This window comes from Bombina bombina, chromosome 5, assembly GCF_027579735.1.
Source record: "Bombina bombina isolate aBomBom1 chromosome 5, aBomBom1.pri, whole genome shotgun sequence".
Classification (NCBI taxonomy): Eukaryota; Metazoa; Chordata; class Amphibia; order Anura; family Bombinatoridae; genus Bombina; species Bombina bombina.
In genome coordinates, this window is record NC_069503.1 from 1,036,488,616 (window position 1) to 1,036,514,549 (window position 25,934).

Genomic DNA, 25,934 nt, shown 5'->3' on the forward strand with positions numbered 1-25,934 from the left:
ACCAGATCCGGTCCCGGATCGGGGGCCAACATCTCATGCTGTCTTGGTAGCAGTGGCAGGTTTCTTGGCCTGCTTTCCTTTGTTCCAGCCTTGGATTGGCCTCCAGGCTGGCTTGGCTTGAGAAGTATTACCCTCTTGCTTAGAGGACGTAGCACTTGGGGCTGGTCCGTTTCTGCGAAAGGGACGAAAATTAGGTTTATTTTTGGCCTTGAAAGACCTATCCTGAGGAAGGGCGTGGCCCTTGCCCCCAGTGATATCAGAGATAATCTCTTTCAAGTCAGGGCCAAACAGCGTTTTCCCCTTGAAAGGAATGTTAAGCAATTTGTTCTTGGAAGACGCATCCGCTGACCAAGATTTTAGCCAAAGCGCTGTGCGCGCCACAATAGCAAAACCAGAATTTTTCGCCGCTAACCTAGCCAATTGCAAAGTGGCGTCTAGGGTGAAAGAATTAGCCAATTTGAGAGCATGAATTCTGTCCATAATCTCCTCATAAGAAGAAGAATTATTATTGAGCGCCTTTTCTAGCTCATCGAACCAGAAACACGCTGCTGTAGTGACAGGAACAATGCATGAAATTGGTTGTAGAAGGTAACCTTGCTGAACAAACATCTTTTTAAGCAAACCTTCTAATTTTTTATCCATAGGATCTTTGAAAGCACAACTATCTTCTATGGGTATAGTGGTGCGTTTGTTTAGAGTAGAAACCGCCCCCTCGACCTTAGGGACTGTCTGCCATAAGTCCTTTCTGGGGTCGACCATAGGAAACAATTTTTTAAATATGGGGGGAGGGACGAAAGGTATACCGGGCCTTTCCCATTCTTTATTTACAATGTCCGCCACCCGCTTGGGTATAGGAAAAGCTTCGGGGGGCCCCGGGACCTCTAGGAACTTGTCCATTTTACATAGTTTCTCTGGAATGACCAAATTCTCACAATCATCCAGAGTAGATAACACCTCCTTAATCAGAGCGCGGAGATGTTCCAATTTAAATTTAAATGTAATCACATCAGGTTCAGCTTGTTGAGAAATTTTCCCTGAATCTGAAATTTCTCCCTCAGACAAAACCTCCCTGGCCCCCTCAGACTGGTGTAGGGGCCCTTCAGAACCAATATCATCAGCGTCCTCATGCTCTTCAGTATTTTCTAAAACAGAGCAGTCGCGCTTTCGCTGATAAGTGGGCATTTTGGCTAAAATGTTTTTGATAGAATTATCCATTACAGCCGTTAGTTGTTGCATAGTAAGGAGTATTGGCGCGCTAGATGTACTAGGGGCCTCCTGTGTGGGCAAGACTGGTGTAGACGAAGGAGGGGATGATGCAGTACCATGCTTACTCCCCTCACTTGAGGAATCATCTTGGGCATCATTTTCTCTAAATTTTGTGTCACATAAATCACATCTATTTAAATGAGAAGGAACCTTGGCTTCCCCACATTCAGAACACAGTCTATCTGGTAGTTCAGACATGTTAAACAGGCAAAAACTTGATAACAAAGTACAAAAAACGTTTTAAAATAAACCGTTACTGTCACTTTAAATTTTAAACTGAACACACTTTATTACTGCAATTGCGAAAAAGTATGAAGGAATTGTTCAAAATTCACCAAAATTTCACCACAGTGTCTTAAAGCCTTAAAAGTATTGCACACCAAATTTGGAAGCTTTAACCCTTAAAATAACGGAACCGGAGCCGTTTTTATATTTAACCCCTTTACAGTCCCTGGTATCTGCTTTGCTGAGACCCAACCAAGCCCAAAGGGGAATACGATACCAAATGACGCCTTCAGAAAGTCTTTTCTATGTATCAGAGCTCCTCACACATGCATCTGCATGTCATGCTTCTCAAAAACAAGTGCGCAATAGAGGCGCGAAAATGAGACTCTGCCTATGATTAGGGAAAGCCCCTAGAGAGTAAGGTGTCCAATACAGTGCCTGCCGGTTATTTTACATAATTCCCAAGATTAAAATAATTCCTCAAGGCTATGGAGTATAAAATATGTTTATATATAAATCGATTTAGCCCAGAAAATGTCTACAGTCTTAAAAAGCCCTTGTGAAGCCCTTTTTTTCTTTCTGTAATAAAAATGGCTTACCGGATCCCATAGGGAAAATGACAGCTTCCAGCATTACATCGTCTTGTTAGAATGTGTCATACCTCAAGCAGCAAAAGTCTGCTCACTGTTCCCCCAACTGAAGTTAATTCCTCTCAACAGTCCTGTGTGGAAACAGCCATCGATTTTAGTAACGGTTGCTAAAATCATTTTCCTCTTACAAACAGAAATCTTCATCTCTTTCCTGTTTCAGAGTAAATAGTACATACCAGCACTATTTTAAAATAACAAACTCTTGATTGAATAATAAAAACTACAGTTAAACACTAAAAAACTCTAAGCCATCTCCGTGGAGATGTTGCCTGTACAACGGCAAAGAGAATGACTGGGGAAGGCGGAGCCTAGGAGGGATCATGTGACCAGCTTTGCTGGGCTCTTTGCCATTTCCTGTTGGGGAAGAGAATATCCCACAAGTAAGGATGACGCCGTGGACCGGACACACCTATGTTGGAGAAATCAATATTAGCAACAGGTAAAGGATATAACCTTTTAAACCTTGCAGAATGAGTAAATTAATCAACTGGCTTAGACTATTCCCTAGAAATCATGTTAGAGACAGCATCAGGAATAGGGAAAACCTCAGAGAGATTAACAACAGTCTAAAAAACTTAATGTAAAGGCTTATCATCAGAAACTTTATTAAGGCCTCCTTTAAATGAGAATTAATATGTTCAACTTTAAACAGAAAAGAGAAAATATCAGGTTCAACATCAGTTAAAGGCTCCTCATCACCAGAGGAAACTTTACCATCTGAAGACATAACAGTATCCCCAGGTTTCAGGGAACACAGAACTTGTAGAAGGTAAAATCTGAACTAACCTTTTACGCTTCTTTGAAGGCAGGAGAACAGCCAGTGCAGGAGACATTAATATTATATCCAAAGGGCGGATAATTCTCATCAGAAGGAATTAAGCACACCAAAACCCAACATGTGCATAGCCGAGGATGAACATGCTCTAACCCAAAGTGCATAAACCAGCCGTAGTGCAAAATAATTATAGAAAGAATAAAGGGACGTGCACTAACTCAACAAGTGTTAACGACGCAACCAAAACAGCAAGTGGAATACTGTAAATACTGTAAAATACTGTAAAGGATTCTGTCTGTCCCAAGGCCATATATATTAGCAAATATATAAAATAACATAGCTATAGAGTGTCTAAATGTTAATAAATTATACTTACCAATAGACACTAATCCACCAACAAATAAGGAACAGACAACAAAACCAGTATTAAAACATATCAGCAGAGGTTATGGAATAAGAGTATATTGTAGATAAAGGGAGGCAAAAGAAATTATGAAAGGATTAAGAAAAATGTCCCATGAGGTGAAAAAATAATCACAAACCATACCTCATATGCATCCCTCTGACAAGAACTGTACTCTGAGGGGATATCAGACCTCAAAAACTGAAAACCTCTTTCTCTGAAGAATCAAATGCACGTCTTCATCCTTCAACCACCTCGAGTTGAAGCAAAGTAAAGATTGAGGTATGTGTGAGGGGTTTTATAGGGCTCTTGGGATTTGGGAATATTTGCCTCCTCCTAGTGGTAGAAATTAGTAATTTCCAGAAGTAATGGATAGTGGACTCAACACCTGTATGAAAGAAAAGTGAATGTCTGAACAGTGTATACTGTAGTTTTTCTTTTTTTTAAGATGTGGGTCATATATTAAATTGCTACTAACCAATTTAAAAGTCATATTTTAGTACATTTCCCTCAGCATTATGATAAGCATTGTGTCTATTCATTTAAGCAGGAAGCTGAATAGTTTGACATCATTTTGTCAACAGCTCACATGTGATCTTCTGCTAACTTAGCTCATAGGAAACATCCGTAGCGGGGGCTTTTCCCATGATAGAACTGAAATTATACCTTTTTTTTTAACTTAGCAAAACTAACCACAGAAGTTTGAATTGTAATAGAATAATGGTATGACTATATTTAGCTTTGAAGTACAACTGAAAAAAAGATAAATTTTAGTAAAGAAATTAATTTCCCACCAACTATTTTTTTTTTCTTTTTTTTTTTTCTGCAAATTATGTCATAGTAGGTGCTTGGCACTTTTGGTATTTACAAACATCATAAAGCAGAGAGGGGAAATATAGACAGGAAGAAGAGCTTAAAGGGACAGTATACACCAATTTTCATATAACTGCATGTAATAGACACTACTATAAAGAATAAGATGCACAGATACTGATATAAAAATCCAGTATAAAACTGTTTCAAAACTTACTTAGAAGCTCTCAGTTTAGCTCTGTTGAAAAGGTAGCTGGAAAGCCCACTGAAACTGGGAAATAAGACACTCCCCCTCCCCCCTTCTTTTGAATATGAAAAGGCCCTTTACACAAACAGGAGCAAGCTGGAGTAGGTATCCAACGGTATTCTCCTAAAACTTTGGGGCTTGGTTAGGAGTCTGAAAATCAGAGCAATGTTATTTTAAAATAAGCAAAACTATACATTTATTAAAAAAAAACACACAAAAAAAACTTTATGGGCTATATAAATAGATCATGTACAAAACATTTATGCATGTATAATGTCCCTTTAAGAAGATGGAAAAATAAATGAGGGTGTTAGAGAAATGTAGAATGCAAGGAAAGAAGACAAGGGGGGAAAACTACAAAAATGTAGATGAGGGAGCAAGTTTTTAACATAGAGAGTGTGAAAATAAATGATCAAAAAGAAGGAGAGGGAGATGGAAAGCCAATGATTTATTTTAACAAAGAACAAAGTCATATTTTTTCCATATATATATATATATATATACACCAAATTAAAATCTGTTCATAGTGCATTGCTGACAAAAATGCAAATGAACAACAATTATAAGGTGGTGTAATGCTAGCTCAAACACCACAAACATTTATAAAGTTGTGTTTTTAGTATTATTAATTTATCAGAGTGGTATCTCAATGAGTTTACTGTCCTAATTTAACTCGAAACTTGTCATTTATTTTCAAAAATTATATGGAATGTAACTGAAAAAAAAACCCATTCCAATTTAAAGGGACAGTCTAGTCCAAAATAAACATTCATAATTCAGATAGAGAATGTAATTTTAAACAATTTTCCAATTTACTTTTATCACCAATTTTGCTTTGTTCTCTTGATATTCTTAGTTGAAAGCTAAACCTAGGAGGTTCATATGCTAATTTCTAAGACCTTGAAGGCCGCCTCTTCTCTCAGGGCATTTTGACAGTTTTTCACCACTAGAGGGTGTTAGTTCACGTTTATCATATAGATAACACTGTGCTCACGCACGCAGAGTTCCAGTGAGCAAGCTCTGATTGGCTAAAATGGATGTCTGCCAAAAGAACTAAAATAAGGGGGCAGTTTGCAGAGGCTTAGATACAAGGTAATCACAGAGGTAAAAAGTGTATTTATAAAACTGTGTTGGTAATGCAAAACTAGGGAATCGGTAATAAAGGGATTATCTATATTTTCAAATAATAAAAATTCTGGTGTAGACTGCCCCTTTAATGTTCACATATTTTGGAAAAAATACATCCTACACTGCTGTTTAACACACAGAATAGCTAGATAGATTGTGTGTGATTTTTCTCAGTTTACATTATTCTTCTTATGATTTTCTTATTAAACAGTAGGTGAAGAGATCAAATCTTATCACATTCTCAATTTTCTTGCAATTTTAGAGTATTTATGTAAATCTTTTTGGTAGATTAAACGGTGTACATATGTGTTAAAGAATCGTACAGTCTTACTTGCCTATTGTCCGTTATATCAGCTGTGATAAGAAAACCAGAAACCTGCCTAAATGCCATTCTGCAGTGAATGATTTATTACTTTCTTGAAGCGTAAACCACAACGGTGTATTCTTTGTTCTCACTAGCGAGAGAATTGTACAATTTGTTTGTTTTAATACCTTACTTCTTGAATCAATAAAGTGCACGCTTACAGCTCATTGCAGGTGAAGTTATCAATCGACACAAACCGGTAGACTGGAAATGAAGTGGAACTGTTTAAGGTTTGCCTTGTTGAACATATTCCAGATTATGTCATAGCTAAAACTACTATTTATGCTATGAATAAAATATTTCAATATTCTAAATGGAGGGTAACTCACATGTATGAAAAAAAAAAAGAGTAAGAAAATAAACAAAAACTTTGAATTCAAGAAGCCATCATTGTTCGAATGGAGACAGACTTTCCACATCTGCATTACAAACCCAAGGTAGCAAACAGGTTTCACTAGGGAAAAAGAAAACGGATGTTTCCGAATTAAAAAAAACAAAAACTGAATTGGTACAACTTGGCAGCTTTTTTTATTATTTGTACAGAAATTTGTCAGTGTGCCACAAATGTGTTGTATACTATAAACATCTTACTGTGTATGTTTTTATTTGGCGAAGTGAGAATTTTGAAAACATTCTAGAAATTTGAGAAGGAGTAATTAAGTAATAGTCAGGTAAAGATTTTATAGGCCAATTATTTGATATGTAAACTGCAAATTATATATTGGTATATTCAAATCAATTTCTCTCATGTAGTTTATCTGTCTATCTATATCTACCTAAACTCTATATCTGTCTATAACAATAAATAAATAAATAAATGGACAAGTAAGAAATATAGGCTTTCCCCATATTTAAATTTTGAGTTACCTAGTGCTTTTATTTACCTAGTAAATCAGGGATATTTTTTTTTTTTCACCCATGTGTTTGTATGTATGTATGTGCATAGATTTATGTATATAGATAGATAGATAGATAGATCATGCAGGACAATAAGGACGATTTCTAAAATACCGAATAATAATTATTTAAGTGTAAAATGTTATTTCCTAAACATATTTCTCAGTGACTTTTTTTTCTTAATTAAAATTTCCCTGGTCTTTGTCAGATTATATTCTACTTTAACAGGTTGAACCATGCCTTGCCATGGTTTCAACATCATGTTAATCTGTCAGCTATTTTGGTTCGTGTAACAATGTGCCTTCCAAAAATAACTCTAGTTATCAAAATGAAACTACTGATGCATAATATTAAGGGCTGTTTGGTATGAAAAGAGTTGCAACGTGATCAAAAGTGCACACAGGCAAAAAAGAAGGGTTGGAAAAAATAAATCAGATGTGCAAACTCAGCTGCAATGCGTGGAATCTGAAAATATAATGCAAATAACCTGAAAATAAACAGGTAGAGAACTAAAATGAGCTGCCTACAGATAACCACATTTAAATGTGATTTTTATGTGAACGACAGCTGAAAGCCCTTAGCAGATTACACCATCAGATAAAGAAGGGCCTGCACTCATTTGAAAAGAAATTAACATTTGAACTTAATTATTTAATTGTTTGATTAGAGGGTGGATGTGTAAAACGATCAACTGTGGGTCGTTTTCAAGATGGGGGATATGACATAAATTAAAGGAAAAGCATAATTCAGCTAAAATTAGTGGAACAATGTTGGTCGTCAAGTGAATGAAAAGTAACTTTAAACCTCAGAATTAGGGATGGGCGAATGTTTCGCAACATTCGAAAAATGGCACAAATTTTAACACATTCGTTTGTTCAAATCAAATTTCGAATGTATACATAACATTCTAACATTCGATTTTCGAATGTTCGGTTTCGAATTTTATGGATTACATTCGAAAATATTCTTTTCGAAAAATTTGAATTTAGATTGTAATAGTATTTCTAATGCTTTTTCTTTAAATGTAATATTCGAATTATGCAATATTCTATATAGAAACATTCGAAATGATATATTTGTATCTATTATGCATCAATATACTAGATTCCCTCCCTACCACATGAATTATTGAACTTCTGAATAGTATTGGTTAAATAGAATTTTAAATTCGAAATTTCGAATGTGGACATTCAATATAATTATAAACATTCAAATTTGAAAGTGACATTCGAAAACTGTAAATAACATTCGATTATAGAATTTTTAAGAATATTCGTTCTTATCAACATTCGGATTTATTCGAAATTTGAAAATTTACACATTCGCCCATCCCTACTCAGAATGCAAAAAACTTAAAATAATAAAAACTAAAATAAAAAATGATGGGTGAGCGCTATACAGAGGTTGCAGGACAAAACTAACCAAAGTAATAAGCAAAATCAGTAAAACCATAGATGTCATTTCAGGGGCTCTGTCATAATACCAGTAACAAAGAAGCAGTTGGCGTTACGGTAAAACGGTAACCACCATGTTTGTACCTTGTTCACTCTGCGGAGACTACTTTTCTCTTCATTTATACTTTGTTGGCATAGGGGAGAGCTTGTCGTCCAGCTTTAGGAGCCTGCAAAGAGTGTCACTTACCACAAAAATAAGGGATGCGCTATTGTACAACAGTGCTAAATTAAAGAAAGAGGAAGTGATTTTAGGGATTCTTTTTTATTCATTGATCGAGAGTGGATGGTTAAAGGGCCATAATACCCAAATGTTTAAACACTTGAAAGTGATGCAGCATAGCTGTAAAAAGCCGACTAGAAAATATCTCCTGAACATCTCTATGTAAAAAAGAAAGATATTTTACCTCAAAAAATCCTCAGTAGCCACCTCCCATTGTAAAGGATTTCTAAGCAGCATTTTAGTGTGTTTGTCCTGGGACATCTGAAGGGATGAGCATCGTGCACTCTCATATTATTTCACCAATCAGGTAAAGGAAGCTTACTATGAAATCTCATGAGAGTTAAGTCAAATCTCATGAGATCACAGTAAGAGTTCATGACCTCAGCACTGCTGATGCTGATTGGCTGCTGTTCATTTCTTCATTTTTTTTAAATGTTTTTACCTGCAGCTGGGAGCAGTTGAGTATAACTTTTTACACAGAACTTACTCTGGTGAGCTGAGGAGATTGTGAGGTAAAATATCTTCCTTTTTTACATAAAGATGCTCAGGTGATATTTTCCTGTCAGCTTTTTACAGTTATACTGCATCAGTTTCAAGTGATTTAGCATATGAGTATTAAGTCCCTTTAAGTTCAATGTATGTTCTCTGTATCTCTGCTGATGTATTTAACATTTTAGATGCTGAAGGTTTTGGCAACAGAGGAACAAGAAATAGAAAAAAATACTTTACTGATAGAGGAAAATTAATTTGACTAAAAGCACAAGACTAGTATAAAAAAGAGAGCTATCAGTCTAAAAGTAGGTTTTAAAGGGATATGAAACATTATTTTGAGATTGACAGAGCATAACATTTTTAAAAAGTTTCCAATTTACTTTAATTATCACATTTGCTTCATTCCCATGATAATCTGTGTTGAAGAGATACCTAGGTAGGCATCTAGAGCACTACATGGCAGGAAATAGTGCAGCCAACTAGTGCTCTTGCAAATGGATACCATGTTTGCTCTTCAACAAAAGATACCAAGAAAATGAAGAAAAAATGATAATAGAAGTAAATTAGAAAGTTGTTTAAAACGTCATGCTCTATATAAATCATGAAAACAAAAATGTGGGTTTCATATTTAATTAAAGGGAGAATCTATACTATTATGGGGCTACACAGTACAGTTAGAGTAGTTTGCAATAAATCTGCTGTTATTTTTATTTTATTTTTTTAAATGCATACATACAATTCAGATGCTCCTACAAAAATGTATATATTATAAATCATTATTTATGTAGTTAGTTAGTTATTCTACAGCTAGGTTATTCATTTATTTATTTTTTTACATAAAACGTACTAAACTAACAACCTGGATAGTGCTTGCTGATTGGTGGTTACATTTAGCCAAAAATCAGCAAGTGCAACCCAAGTGCTGAAACAAAAATGGGCTGGCTCCTAAGCTTACATTCTTGCTTTTCAAATAAATATAGCCAAAGAACAAAGTAAAATTGATAATAGGGTTAAATTAGAAAGTTGTTTAAAATTGCATGCTCTATCTGAATCATGAAAGAAAAAAAAATGGGTCTAGTATCCCTTTCAATGAACACAAAAGAAAAAGTCCTCAATCTTTCAAAAAGTAAAATTATTGTGTTTTATTTGCATATATTTAAAAACAAACCAAAAATGAACAATCACAAAACACAGAAACTAACATAAGACCTGCATATTTGTATATTTTTATCCAATTATGTCAAAGTTTCATAGCAAACTTTGCAGAATTGTTTTAGATACAAAATAGTTTATGCTGGAATGTCCCTTTAAAACACATTTGAGTTTTGGATAGGTTGTGAATTTTTATCAACAGTACTAGAATGTGACTGATGGGTGAATCCAAAACAAAACCCAGTAGAGTACTGAAAATGAGATCAGAACTCAAATCCAAGGCAACACAATTTATCAGTATGTTGCCAATTACTTTATATTAGGGGAAATTTGATGCAACTGTTGCATCAAAAAAGCACTGATAGGACAAGCATTTAAACATTAAATCCTAATTAGTTTTTTCCCTGTCAAGTATTTTAATACTTTTTTTTTTTTTTTGAATAATAAAAAAATACTTCTCAATAGCAGCTTTTTGATTTGTCATGATCAACTTCTATCATTTTTTGGTACTCATAGCTTTTAAAAGTATTTAAAGTGTATTGTAAAATTGGTCTCCCCTTAAAATGATTTCAATGATTTGTTATAACAGATTTAGATCATTAAATGTATGGGAATTTGCTCCATTAGGTTTATTTGTGTATATGAAATAATGCCCTAAAATGAACAAAACTCAGTATCTTATCACTCTATTTAAACAAATGCTTCATTATCTTATATCTGCCTGAGATAAAAATTGTAAATAAACATTTTACTACCCACTGGGAGGTTGATTTATTTTGTTTGATCTGGTTTATAGCTTTTCATTAGCTATTAGTGCAGTATTTACATTTTCAGTATAGGTGGCACTTTCAATGGGCAAAAACAGCTATTTCAAACAACACAAAGGTAAAGGAGCAATTTGCACACAACTTAATACACTCCAGCAGGTAAAATAGATCACTGAGAACAGTTTAAAGGGGAGAAAATTTTGAAGTACATTATCACTATAAAAACTACTTTCTGGGGTACAATATACATATCACTTTCGACTCTCTAGAAGGTATCAAGATATTAAAGGCTTTAATATGATCACAAGAACTTAAATATATCTAATAGTTACAATTTCTGCTTACCTGTAGTGTCGTGAAAGGTCTTCTTCTGCCTGGGTAATAAAGTCACATTTCGTACATGAATGTTCTTTGTTTTCTTTGACGGTCAGCTGTCCCTCAGTTCCTTGCTGGTGATTCTGTTCCTGTTTGACATCAGTTGCCTTGGATTCATGTTCATTTTCATAATGAAGCAGGAGCACATCTACATCAGGAGAGGAGAATGAGCATTGATCACACTGGTGTTTAACTCTTGTGCTCTCTGTCGCCCCAGAAGATAAGTGCAACAGCAAAAGAGCACAATGAGAACAATTACTTTTTTTGCAAGCAAATGGGTAAGTAATTTCTCCAAGGTGCTTTTCAGGGCTACAGAGACCTCGGGGACAAAATGGGCAATGTTTAATAGTACACTTGTGAATATTGTGATGCTGTAGGTAATGACGTAGTAGTGGCCCAACAACTATTACCTCTGGACCATGGCTCTTAGAGTACCTAAAGTCACAAAACTGACAATTGTAGTTTGTTACTATTATATCCTCAGTTGGCTTACTGGAGAGATCTTTCTTTTTAGCCAATCCTTTCTCTATTTTTGCTGAAAGCTGTTCATCAGAATTTTTGGTAATTTCATTTTGATTAATGACTGATCCTCTGAAGATCTTGTCATTCATATCTGAATTAGGGCTCTCTGATTTCCCTCCCCCATGATGTTTGCTGTGATGCTCTATTAGTTTGAAATTGCTGGATGATTCACAGCTGAAACTACAAAATTTGCACCAGTAGTAGTTGGTGTCATCTGTACCATTTTCCCTGGATGAATCTACTGGATTAATTGGCACTGAATATCCAACTGGCATATCATCTGCTGCTTTAACAGTGATTTTGTCTTGCCACCTTCCCAAATCTCCAGGCTCACAAGAATGAGGAACAGGGCTTGATTTATTGGTGCTTTTCTCTGAAGGTTTACCAGAATCAGAGGACACTTTCATTTTGTTAGGATGCGTCTTGAGAAAGTGTTGCTCCAGCTCGGTGGACGCGTTGCCCATGTACGTGAAGTTGCAGAATTTGCAACGGAAGTACTTCGTATTGCCTTGGCAATCTGGAGTTTTACGCCCAATGCCGATGAAGGTTCCGCCAAATGTCACCTATAAAAAAAAATTAATAAAAAAAAAAATGCAAGTAAATAGTATGGCCATAAAAATACAAAAACAAAACAAAAACATCACCATGCATTGTAAAACATAAAAATGGGAACTACATCGTTTAAAGAGACATGAAAACCTAAAGTAAGGGGGTCAATGACATTCCTTTGGTAAAGCTAATCTAATAATGTGTCTACAAGAATCACTGTTGACTTTAATGTGATCAGGCCATTGTTGGCTGTTTGGCCCCAGCATACAACTATGGAACATTATGTGAAATATTATTATTAAACGGACAATAGACAACGGTCTATTTTTTTTAAAAAATGTATTGTTTAAAAAAATAGATAATCCATTTTTATTACCCATTCCCCAATTTTGATTAACCAACACTGTTATATTAATACACATTTTACCTCTGTGATTACCTTGTTTCTAATCCTCTGCAGAATGCCACCTTATTTCAGTTCCTTTGAGAAACTTGCATTTTAGCCAACCAGTGCTGACTCATAAATATATCCACAGGAGTGAGCACAATGTAAGCTCTATGACACACATGAATATAAAAATGTATAGCTGTGAAAAACTGTCAAAATGCAATGAGATAAGAGGAAGCCTTCAATGGCTTAGAAATCAGTTTATGAGCCTATCTAGGCTTAACTTAACAAAGAACACCAAAAGACCAAAACAAATCTGATGATAAAAGTAAATTGGAAGGTTGTTTAAAATTGCATGCCCTATCTGAATCCTGAGTTTAAATTTTGACTTGACTGCCCCTTTAAATAAAATATTTCCCTAGATGTCTGGGTTTTTTTTTAACTATACATTACAAAGTTGTTTATAATATCATTGATTTAGGATTTCATTTGTTTTTAGGTTGCATTAGTAGATATTTCATAAGTTAGAAAAGATAATAATATGATAATTATATTTTAAAACTCAGATCACGCATCACTAGAGCAGTGGCCAGCGTATATGCATATTAGACTAACCAGTGCACGTGTCCTGCATTTGTCTATATATGTGGCACAAGATGGAAGACATATGCTCTAATTTATTTTATGCCTACCACATCCATAAAAAGAACCAGTGACCATACAAATTTGAATCAATACAGTACACCTAAAAGAAAAAATAGTTACTCTAGTCTATCAACACTTATCAAAGTTTAAATAACTGACTGACCTTTCTTAATCTCCAATCGGCCGTGTTACTCTCCTCAATGGCCACCCGTGTCTGAACTTTTCTTATCAATAGATTAAAAACAGGTAGTGTAGCCAATCAGATGCTGTGCCTAACTTCCCACAGTATTGCTTCTGCTGCTTTGCATTAGACACTAAGACCTGTCACATCACATAATCAGTGACTCGTGAGTCAATTGGTGTTTATTCGCACTGCTTTAGATCTATGGGGCAAGCAGTACAGCATCTGAATGGCTTACCATGTCTAGCTTAAAAGGGATATAAAATAATCTGCTGTATTGTAGTAATAAAAATAAAACATTAAACCATGAATGATACCTAATAGAAATCATTGCAATATACATTATTCATAATTTTAAAAGGATTTTGCCTTTATTTCCTGTCACATCCCTACAAGGGGGCTGGGGTCTCTACAGGAAGGCATATCTAGCCTGATATAAAAACATCTTCAAAAAGTAACATGGGCTGGTTTACTATTAAGTAAATATCAGCAAAACAGAAAGACAGTTTTGCCCATGCTCAGAGGAGGACAGAATGCAACTTAAGTTACCAATATGTCAGCTCCCTCATTTCGCTGAGCGCAGTAGCAACACTGAGAATTTCAATGCTCATTTTTCAAGAAAACAAGTAAGTTGTTTGCTGTTTTTTACACAATCTTTTTTTGTTTGTTTACTGTGATTTAGCATATTTGTTTTTACTAAAGAAGTACTGTTCCATATCCCTAAACCCTTTCCCGCCAAGACTTATTTGCCTACAGCGGAACTTTGTTCATACGATAGCGTGATTTCAATGATGGGATCAGGTCAGCGGGAGTGCCTATGACACTAGACATACCCTTCAGCCCGTGATCCCATTTACCAAGCTGCTATGGCTTCAGGACAGCCAAACGGCTAGGGCGTCCCATGCCGTCCAACGGCGCTAAAGCCCAGCGCAGTTAGGATAGCATGGAACGTCATAAAGGTGGGAAGAGGTTCAAAGAAAAAAAATGGGACTTAAGTGGGTGCTGAAAAGAGTAACCATTCCCAATACAGGGTTAAAAAGGTGCTTTAGAAGTAAAGCTAGTAGTCTGTAATAAATGTCTAAAGCAGTCTTTTTAAATGTTTTGTTCTACATTTGTATTTTTATTGCCCCCTTGAGCAACAACGAGAAACTTGCTCTTTTAAGGGCTGAGAAATACCTTAACATTTTAAAAAACTAGTTGAAAAGTAAAAATGATCCCAAAAAATAAAAGAATAAAAATGCAGCAGCCGCCAATTCTTTTTGTAATGTATTTTCCAAAAGCTATGTTTTATTCTGGTTAAATATATCTTTCTATAGTGCACCATCATACTTCTGAAAAAAAACACTGAAGACTATGAAGCAATGTTCTATGTATTAGAATAAACAAAATACAATGCACAAAAAGGTATGTTATGGTTGAAAAGGAAGATGGCAGGTTGTTATTACATCAGTATTACTTGTGTTTATTTTGGGAAGGTGGCAGCAATAAATGTATATTCTTAACTCAATGAATACACTTATTACTGACACACTAAACTTACAATTTTCCTTGTGTACTATGGAATCAGAACAAAAATAAATACTGCTTCTTCTTATCAGTCAGAGATTAGACGCGCCATTCAAGGATGACAGGGATCGAGAACGATATATGCACATTTTAGTTAATCCCAAAATTATTACATCAATATTTCTAAACAAATAAAAAGGATTTCACTAGGAGAGTGAAAAAAAAGTAAATTTTGAATTGTAATGCTTCTATATACAAACGTCCTTGCTTGGTTCATACAAAAGGTGGCTGGCTGGTATCTCAGCATTATTGTGAACACTTAAAGGGACAGGAAACCACAACCATTTTCTTTGATTTGGTAGAACACACACAATTTACATCTATTATCAAATTTGCATTATACTGCTGCTATCCTATGGTGCAGGAGCAGCATTGCACTACTAACTATCTAGTTAGCCAAAAACAAGAGACAAATGTGTGCAGCACCAATCATCAGCGAGCTCAAACTAGTGTAGGATATGTGTGTATTCTTTTTCAGCAAGGGATACCAAGAAAACAAAGCAAGTTTAATTTTTGATGTTTCTATCCCTTTAATTTTCCAATTAACTTGTGTAATAAAGGGTAAATGATACACTAAACCAGTGCCTGACGAATATGTTCAAAAATTAGGAGCCAGTAAGAATATTAAGGAGCCAGGAATATTTTTAGGAGCCAGACAGTTGGATTTGTATATAGATATATGGAGAATACCCCAAAAAGTTAGGGGCCAGGGGTAAAATTCTAGGAGTCAGTGGCTCCCAGGTTTGTCGAGCCCTGCACTAAACCATGGTAAATATCTTCCTCTTCCATTGAACATACATTTTCCTAAATGAGACATACTAAATCAAAACCAAAATAGCTGGGTGGGTATGAAATACATCTGGGGTACAGATTACACACTAGACAACTTGATTTGTCATTCTACATTACATTTGTGCAAATCATAGCTGTTTTCATGTTGTATCTTTACATTATTTTTCAGTTGGACCTTCATGTTAACTGTCATCATCATCATTCTGAACTTCCAAAGGAAACCTATCATGTCAATTGCAATGCATCAATATCCTTACTTCTGGCACAGTTTCTGGGCATTGTGCAGCTTAGCTCTGAACACTTAGGGCTAGATTTATCAAAGGACTCCTGATGTAATTACGCCCAAAATCTTGCATATAAAAGGATCCTCATATTTATTATTGCTCACTGCGCCTAAAATTGCGCTAATCTGAATAAACCTTTTTCGCACCTCGCTTAAGTTCGCTAGGCGAACGGGCGCACTCCCGAGAGCGCTAATACACATAAGGGATCAAGTTGTAATTGTACATGCAGAGACTGAAATACGAGTTGTCTGGTATTCAGCATCACTTCTCGCAAATAGTGAAGTGTAGTCTTGCAGTGAATTACGTCTTTGCATTTGCGCCATATATACCATAGGCGAATCTTCAGTATTGCCCACTTTCACCTATCTGAAAATGGAATACTTTCTCATTTTAGCGCATTTGTCCGCTGCTCGGCGTTCGGAAGAGGCTGATGATTGCGACAGAGATATGCCCTTACAAAGGTGCGCACGGGCGCCGAGACTTTTTCTGCCCCGTTGTGGCCTGCATGCTTTAACTGATTCTGAAATTAAAAAACGGTTCAGGCTCAACAGGGCAACTATTTTAGATTTAAGATATATTTTGCAAAAGGAAAAATGCTTCAAGAATGACCAGGTTTCGACTTGCTTTTACCATCCTCAGTAGGAAAAGTGTTTTTGTAAGCTCATTGCAATCTAGGAGAGACCGAAAGTACATCTCTCTGACCAAAAGATATGCTTAGAACTACCGGTCAACCAAGTCTTAAGCCACAATCCCTAGATCTATGTAAAAAAGGCTATTTTTTTCTAGAAAAATAATAAAAATATCAATAAAAGCATCAGAAAAAAGCAGGATGACTATATAACTGTAAGGGGAAAAAATGTGAACCCTTTGGAATTGCCTGGATTTTTGCATTAATACTCAAACACATTGCTATGTCATAATAAAACACACATTCTGTTTAAACCAGGAGTTTTCAAACCTGCCCTCAGACCTTCCTAACAGGCCAGATTTTCAGGATTACCTTGGGTGACAGCAGGTAAATAACCATGTTTACTAATCAGCTGATTACTTCACCTATGCTCCAGTTCAGACATCCTAAAAATCTTGCCTGTTAGGGAGACCTGGGGACAGGTCTGAAAACCCCTGGCTTAAACTGATCAACCGCTAAACAAAAAGTATCACAGTGATCGGTTCTTAACACAAGAGAACAATAATATACATCCTGCATTACCCTGGTTTTTCCTTATAAAGCATAATTCTTAGAGCTATTGAAGCTCTGTAACAGTAGGATTGCTCAGCGGTATTGTTTCACACTATGGTTTCTCTTTTAGAGGAACCAACCTGAAGATTTCTGTCAAAATTGCTGTTATCCTTCCACTCTAAATTAAGAAAGGACTTACATTTACCTGAAAATTGTGGTGATTTGATGTGGTTTGTAGATAATGTGTCAAGGTTCTAGTCACTTTTTATTAATTAAACTATCATCTGCTGCCTACATTTATTCTTTGGTTTCTGTTATCAAGACGTTGGAGATATAGAATACAAAAATTCTAGTGACGGCTACAAAAATGTAAATGAAGATTAAAATGCAGATTGACAATTCAGAAACCAGACACAGATTTTTATGAGCCAGGAAGGAAACTTACATAGAATTAAGATGATTTAAAGGGCCATTATACACTCATTTTTTCTTTGCATAAATGTTTTGTAGATGATCTATTTATAAAGCTCATAAAGTTTTTTTTGTTTTTTTTTAAATGTATAATTTTGCTTATTTTTAAAGAACATTGCTCTGATTTTCAGACTCCTAACTAAGCCCCAAAGTTTTATGTGAATACCGTCAGCTACCTTCTCCAGCTTGCTCCTGTTTGTGTAAAGGGTCTTTTCATATGCAAAAGAAGGGGGAGGGGGAGTGTCTTATTTACCACTTGCAGTGGGCTTTCCAACGGCCTTTTCAACAGAGCTAAACTGAAAGCTTCTAAGTACGTTTTTAAACCATTTTATACTGGATTTTTATATCAGTATCTGTGCATCTTATTCTTTATAGTAGTGTCTATTACATGCAGTTATATGAAAATGAGTGCATACTGTCCCTTTAAGGGCCATTAAAGTAAAAATAAAAATAACAAGCTCTAATTTAGAAAGCAACAATTTTGTTTAAAATTAAGGAGTCAATAAGAATATTTAGAAGCCAGACAATGGTATTTGTATATAAATCTATGGAGAATAACCCAAAACAGTTAGGAGCCAGGGCCCAGGATTAATATTCTGAACCAGTGGCCCCTGGCACCTGGTTTTATTGAGCATGTAATTATAAGACTAGCAACCTGCACCTCTGTATTTAGCCCCCAAAAGGGGTTTACTACATAATATAATTAGCACTTGGGACCAGCAAAGCACTGCTAGTCCCAAGAGGAAATAGTCGCTGATCAAATCAGCAGCACTAGCCACACAACTCAGCTGTATAACTATGTAATAGAGCATGTTGTTTCTTGACTATAATGGTTCTTTAATGCAAAATGTAGACAGCCAAAAGTTTCTGGGATTTGTCAAGCCTTGTTCTGCGAAAGAAAACTGACACAAATTGTAAGATTTTTCTTATAGCATTTTCTGACATACAATTATTCAATTATCAAAAAATTAAAAACGATAAAGATCTTAAGACGTACAATATATATTATCTTAAGAATTAAAAGCAGCCTCACAGCTAATACATTACAGAACTTAATCTCATAATTATCAAGGGTACTGCCGATTTTTTTTTTTAATGACTGTATAAGACATTGTTTTCTTTTCCTACTGCTGTTACTTGGAATTCTCATAGCTTAAAAGTTTTTAACTATTTCCAAATTCAATCATTTACACCACTGATATATTCCCACAATTGCTGTTCTTTAAAAAAAAAGGAAAATGCATATCACAGACATTACAGTATTAGACGCCAACACTTTATCCCCACTATAAAAAAATAAGACATTAAATGGTTTAATTATTCTTGTGATTTAAGACTGGAATGACAGCGAGAAGGAAAATAAAGAGTTTCCAAGGCCTGTGTTGTAAAAATAAAGGTTGTCATAGCAGGCACAGCTGCCCTTCCCAAGAGTGTGCCACACCTGTCTAGTAATGTTACGTTGAGTTTGAAAGGCCCACAAAGAATACGTCAGAAATAAAATGCTCTTTTATGATCCAGAAAACACTTAATTTCTGAGGTGTGGAAATATAGAATGTTCAGTTACTCCTCTCTAGAGTGCAGAACTCACACCCAGTCCATCTTCTCTTTCCTGTCTGCTGTAGAACAGCCAAGATGTTTGCTGCTCGTTCACTATGTACCGTTTGTTTCTAGTTTTTTAGCAGCACAAAAACAACAGTGAGCCAGAGACAAACTCTAGAATGTTGAAGGATGTTCGGTGAAGTAATATCACAAGTTATATTCTGGAGGAAATATCTGTATATGCGTCATTTGATCATTAAAGGGACAGTGCAATGAAAAAAAATTATGACAACATAATTTTGTCACTACTCATGCTGTAAAGCTTTGCTCAAGATTACAAGTCGCGCGGCAAATCAGTTGTGAAAACACAGCACGTTATGGCTTTTTCGCATTTGTGGTTGCGCAGCTATTACAAGTTGCAAAATAACTTTATTTTGCGAGTGCGTTAAGTCGCATAATCTAAACAGCCAAACCGCGAGCACGTTCACGTATTTCCTATAGAAGTCAATGAAGAAGACAAATAGAAAAAAACACACACAAAAACCTAAATATGTTGCACAAATCCCATGATGTATTCCCCTCACAAAGTGTACATGAAAATGCGAATATTTCATATTGCGAAAATGTTTTCGTAATGGAATATGTTCTATTAATTTATAAATAAATTTGTCTATATATGTGACAATTTTTTGACATTTTTATATACATATCTCGCTATAAATAGATATATCTAGATATTTTGAGATCTATATGCGAATATCTCTGAGATATTGTTTAATGTACATAAGATTGTAATGTAAAATCTTTCTGTCATCTCCAAAACATATATGTCTATACACATAAATCCATGTTTTTTTTTCTCTAAAACCTGAGATCTCGTAACTGATTCGTTATAACTTTTCTGTGCAATATTTTTTTAAAAGTAATTTTTATTAGACAGTGTTAATATAAGTTTTAGTGTACTTTGTAATGTATTTTTGAAGTGTTTCGTGAAACTTTTATGCTGCGCAAAACTTAACTACAGCTCTTCGAGCGCGGAAAGGATTGTTGTGTAAAAGGCAAATGCGCAATTGCGATATTGCAAAACTTGTAATAGCTGGGCAATGGAACTTGTTTGTGCAAAGGCCCATTGTGTTTAACGATTCAGAGAGAGGATACAATTTTAAACAACTTTCCAATTTACTTCTGTTATCTTATTTGCTTCATTCTCTTGGTATCTTTTGTTGAAGAAGCAACAATGCACTGCGGGGGGCTATATAATACACTGGGTTGGCCAATAACATGAAGCAAATATTTGCATCCACCAATCAGCAGTTCCTGAGTCTACCTAGGTATCCTCTTCAACAAAAGAAAGCAAAAAATAAAAACTTATTAGGTAATAGAAACAAAATTGGAATGTTATTTAAAATCACATTCTCTATCATGTTTCATGTCCCTTTAAATAATGTACAGCTCATCATGTTCCCCGGGGGAAACAATCCAACATAACCTGGGCTACCCCCGCATGTGTAGTAGTAGGGAGCGGTAGGAAACTCGCCTCCAGGAGGACAGGGCCCCCCCGAGGCGGATGGCTCAGCAGTCCCTTGAATCCCCGAGCCCAAGGAACAAGGCACTCTAGAACGGCCTAAAGACCATAACTGACCATAATGGTGCCAATTCACATTCGTCACAGGACAAAGAATCTGAATCAGAAAGTTGAACAATTTCAATATCAGCATCTTCCATAGCTGATAAAGGATACCAAAAAATAGACTAAATATAAAACCATTTAAACGGTACCCGACACCCACAATGGCTGGGGCACTCACCACCTCCTATGAAACAGACACTAGCGGACTAGATTTCTCCGTTGCCACACAGTCAGGAATGCGGAAATAGGAGACCACAACGTAAACACGCCCGGTCACAAGGTGAACCGTACAGTCCAAAAAAGTGCGCCCGACCATAAGGTCGCGTCACTTCGAAAGTCCATTATGTTTCAAATCCACGAGCCCAGCTAACACTACACATAAGCAGATTGAATCACATAAACATGATTAAAAAACCCTGTTCAATAATCCCCCTCAGGAGATACTAACCCTTGATTCCAAAATATTAAAGGAGTCCCACAGAGACCCTATATTTTTCATGTGAGTTCGCTGGAACAAATGAGTTACAGTACAATCATGAAGAAGTAAAATGAAATGATCTTACTGGAATCTATGCCGTTGAACAGGAGCACGGCCCTTCAAGTGTGACGCATGGTAGCCTCGCCTCTGCCATGGACTCAAGAGAAGAAAGCAGGCAGCAGAGTGAAGTTTGACAACGCCAATTGCTTGTGGAGTTGTTAATATAAGTCGGGATGGTTTCGCAGAAAGACTCTTCCTGCATCTCCGGACTCTAACATTCATCCAAGCCCTCACTGAGAGACTGATAGGATTACTTAAAACTCATGTCCCACGCTGAAGAGTACTACCCTCCATAAGAAACGAAAACAAACTTCTGACACTTCTCTGCCAACCTCCTGGGACGAAAGGCAAAGAATGACTGGGGGATGAGGGAAGTGGGAGCAGAATTTAAGCCTTTGGCTGGGGTGTCTTTTGCCTCCTCCTGGTGGCCAGGTTCTTAATTCCCAAAAGTAATGAATGCAGCTGTGGACTCTTTCCATTTATGAAGAAATGTAATACTTTAGCTTTAAAGAGACAGTTCACCCAAACATTTTCTTCCCTTTAAATTATTGCCAATGATCCATTTTACCTGCTAGAGTGTATTTAATTGTTTACAAGAAGCTCCTTTACTCCTTTTTAAGCATTTGAAATACCTGATTTAGACTGTGTTATAGCCACCTATACTGAAAGTTTTGATACTCGAGTATATGCTATTGACAACCCTAAGTAAACACAGCCAGCAGAAGAAGTTACAATCTCAGTGGACTGCAGGATATTTAAGTAATAAAATGATAATTTTCCATTGTTCTCTCTAGGTATTGAGCTTCGGTGTTCCAGACAAATATAAGATAAGGAAGCAAGTCTGTGTAAAACAACTTATGACATAATGAGATCTGATATTACCCTTAATATCATCCCATTTTGCAGTGTACTGTCCCTTTAAAGCGCCATAAAACATGGGCATATTTTTTTTTTGTGTGGGGTGAATAAGAGCTGTACAATTCAGAAACGTAAAAGAAAGGGTTAATGGTGAGGCACTGCAGTATAAATCTGCAGGTAAAGTAATTAAAGTACTTATTATATTTTGTCTCTATCCCCAAAAAAATTTGAATTTAGTCTATCATCACTGGAGTATTGTTATGCAGTTTTGTTTCAAGCTTTTTCCAGGTACAACTATATATATATATATATATTTACAGTGTTGCTAAGAAAGTATCTGAATACTATTAGAGCTAGTAAGACAATAACATAATTTATGTAAGAACTTACCTGATAAATTAATTTCTTTCATATTAGCAAGAGTCCATGAGCTAGTGACGTATGGGATATACATTCCTACCAGGAGGGGCAAAGTTTCCCAAACCTTAAAATGCCTATAAATACACCCCTCACCACACCCACAAATCAGTTTAACGAATAGCCAAGAAGTGGGGTGATAAGAAAAGAGTGCGAAAGCATAAAAAATAAGGAATTGGAATAATTGTGCTTTATACAAAAAAATCATAACCACCACAAAAAAGGGTGGGCCTCATGGACTCTTGCTAATATGAAAGAAATGAATTTATCAGGTAAGTTCTTACATAAATTATGTTTTCTTTCATGTAATTAGCAAGAGTCCATGAGCTAGTGACGTATGGGATAATGACTACCCAAGATGTGGATCTTTCCACGCAAGAGTCACTAGAGAGGGAGGGATAAAATAAAGACAGCCAATTCCGCTGAAAAATAATCCACACCCAAAATAAAGATTAAATGAAAAAAACTGAAATTATAAGCAGAAGATTCAAACTGAAACAGCAGCCTGAAGTACTTTTCTACCAAAAACAGCTTCAGAAGAAGAAAACACATCAAAATGGTAGAATTTAGTAAAAGTATGCAAAGAAGACCAAGTTGCTGCTTTGCAAATCTGACCAACCGAAGCTTCATTCCTAAACGCCCAGGAAGTAGAAACTGACCTAGTAGAATGAGCTGTAATCCTTTGAGGCGGAGTTTTACCCGACTCGACATAAGCATGATGAATTAAAAAGATTTCAACCAAGATGCCAAAGAAATGGCAGAGGCCTTCTGACCTTTCCTAGAACCGGAAAAGATAAAAAATAGACTAGAAGTCTTTCGGAAATTCTTAGTAGCTTCAACATAATATTTCAAAGCTCTAACTACATCCAAAGAATGCAATGATCTCTCCTTAGAATTCTTAGGATTAGGACACAATGAAGGAACCACAATTTCTCTACTAATGTTGTTAGACTTCACAACCTTAGGTAAAAATTTAAAAGAAGTTCGCAACACCGCCTTATCCTGATGAAAAATCAGAAAAGGAGACTCACAAGAAAGAGCAGATAATTCAGAAACTCGTCTGGCAGAAGAGATGGCCAAAAGGAACAAAACTTTCCAAGAAAGTAATTTGATGTCCAACGAATGCATAGGTTCAAACGGAGGAGCTTGAAGAGACCCCAGAACCAAATTCAAACTCCAAGGAGGAGAAATTGACTTAATGACAGGTTTTATACGAACCAAAGCTTGTACAAAACAATGAATATCAGGAAGATTAGCAATCTTTCTGTGAAAAAGAACAGAAAGAGCAGAGATTTGTCCTTTCAAGGAACTTGCAGACAAACCTATATCCAAACCATCCTGAAGAAACTGTAAAATTCTCGGAATTCTAAAAGAATGCCAGGAAAAATGATGAGAAAGACACCAAGAAATATAAGTCTTCCAGATTCTATAATATATCTCCCTAGATACAGATTTACGAGCCTGTAACATAGTATTAATCACAGAGTCAGAGAAACCTCTTTGACTAAGAATCAAGCGTTCAATCTCCATACCTTTAAATTTAAGGATTTGAGATCCTGATGGAAAAAAGGACCTTGCGACAAAAGGTCTGGTCTTAACGGAAGAGTCCACGGTTGGCAAGAGGCCATCCGGACAAGATCCGCATACCAAAACCTGTGAGGCCATGCTGGAGCTACCAGCAGAACAAACGAGCATTCCTTCAGAATCTTGGAGATTACTCTTGGAATAAGAACTAGAGGCGGAGTTTTACCCGACTCGACATAAGCATGATGAATTAAAAAGATTTCAACCAAGATGCCAAAGAAATGGCAGAGGCCTTCTGACCTTTCCTAGAACCGGAAAAGATAACAAATAGACTAGAAGTCTTTCGGAAATTCTTAGTAGCTTCAACATAATATTTCAAAGCTCTAACTACATCCAAAGAATGCAATGATCTCTCCTTAGAATTCTTAGGATTAGGACACAATGAAGGAACCACAATTTCTCTACTAATGTTGTTAGACTTCACAACCTTAGGTAAAAATTTAAAAGAAGTTCGCAACACCGCCTTATCCTGATGAAAAATCAGAAAAGGAGACTCACAAGAAAGAGCAGATAATTCAGAAACTCGTCTGGCAGAAGAGATGGCCAAAAGGAACAAAACTTTCCAAGAAAGTAATTTGATGTCCAACGAATGCATAGGTTCAAACGGAGGAGCTTGAAGAGCCCCCAGAACCAAATTCAAACTCCAAGGAGGAGAAATTGACTTAATGACAGGTTTTATACGAACCAAAGCTTGTACAAAACAATGAATATCAGGAAGATTAGCAATCTTTCTGTGAAAAAGAACAGAAAGAGCAGAGATTTGTCCTTTCAAGGAACTTGCAGACAAACCTATATCCAAACCATCCTGAAGAAACTGTAAAATTCTCGGAATTCTAAAAGAATGCCAGGAAAAATGATGAGAAAGACACCAAGAAATATAAGTCTTCCAGATTCTATAATATATCTCCCTAGATACAGATTTACGAGCCTGTAACATAGTATTAATCACAGAGTCAGAGAAACCTCTTTGACTAAGAATCAAGCGTTCAATCTCCATACCTTTAAATTTAAGGATTTGAGATCCTGATGGAAAAAAGGACCTTGCGACAAAAGGTCTGGTCTTAACGGAAGAGTCCACGGTTGGCAAGAGGCCATCCGGACAAGATCCGCATACCAAAACCTGTGAGGCCATGCTGGAGCTACCAGCAGAACAAACGAGCATTCCTTCAGAATCTTGGAGATTACTCTTGGAATAAGAACTAGAGGCGGAAAGATATAGGCAGGATGATACTTCCAAGGAAGTGACAATGCATCCACTGCTTCCGCTTGAGGATCCCTGGATCTGGACAGATACCTGGGAAGTTTCTTGTTTAGATGAGAGGCCATCAGATCTATTTCTGGAAGTCCCCACATTTGAACAATCTGAAGAAATACCTCTGGGTGAAGAGACCATTCGCCCGGATGTAACGTTTGGCGACTGAGATAATCCGCTTCCCAATTGTCTATACCTGGGATATGAACCGCAGAAACTAGACAGGAGCTGGATTCCGCCCATACCAGAATTCGAGATACTTCCCTCATAGCCAGAGGACTGTGAGTCCCTCCTTGATGATTGATGTATG

At 36.2% G+C, this 25,934-nt stretch overlaps 1 protein-coding gene across 1 annotated transcript in view; it reads right to left on the reverse strand.

The window, feature by feature from the left end:
- The window catches only part of TRPS1 (transcriptional repressor GATA binding 1), a 403,828-nt gene that overhangs the window by 199,041 nt on the left and 178,853 nt on the right, over positions 1–25,934 (reverse strand). The window contains 1 exon segment of the mRNA XM_053715304.1: positions 11,199–12,313. Coding sequence (XP_053571279.1) covers positions 11,199–12,313 — 1,115 coding nt within the window.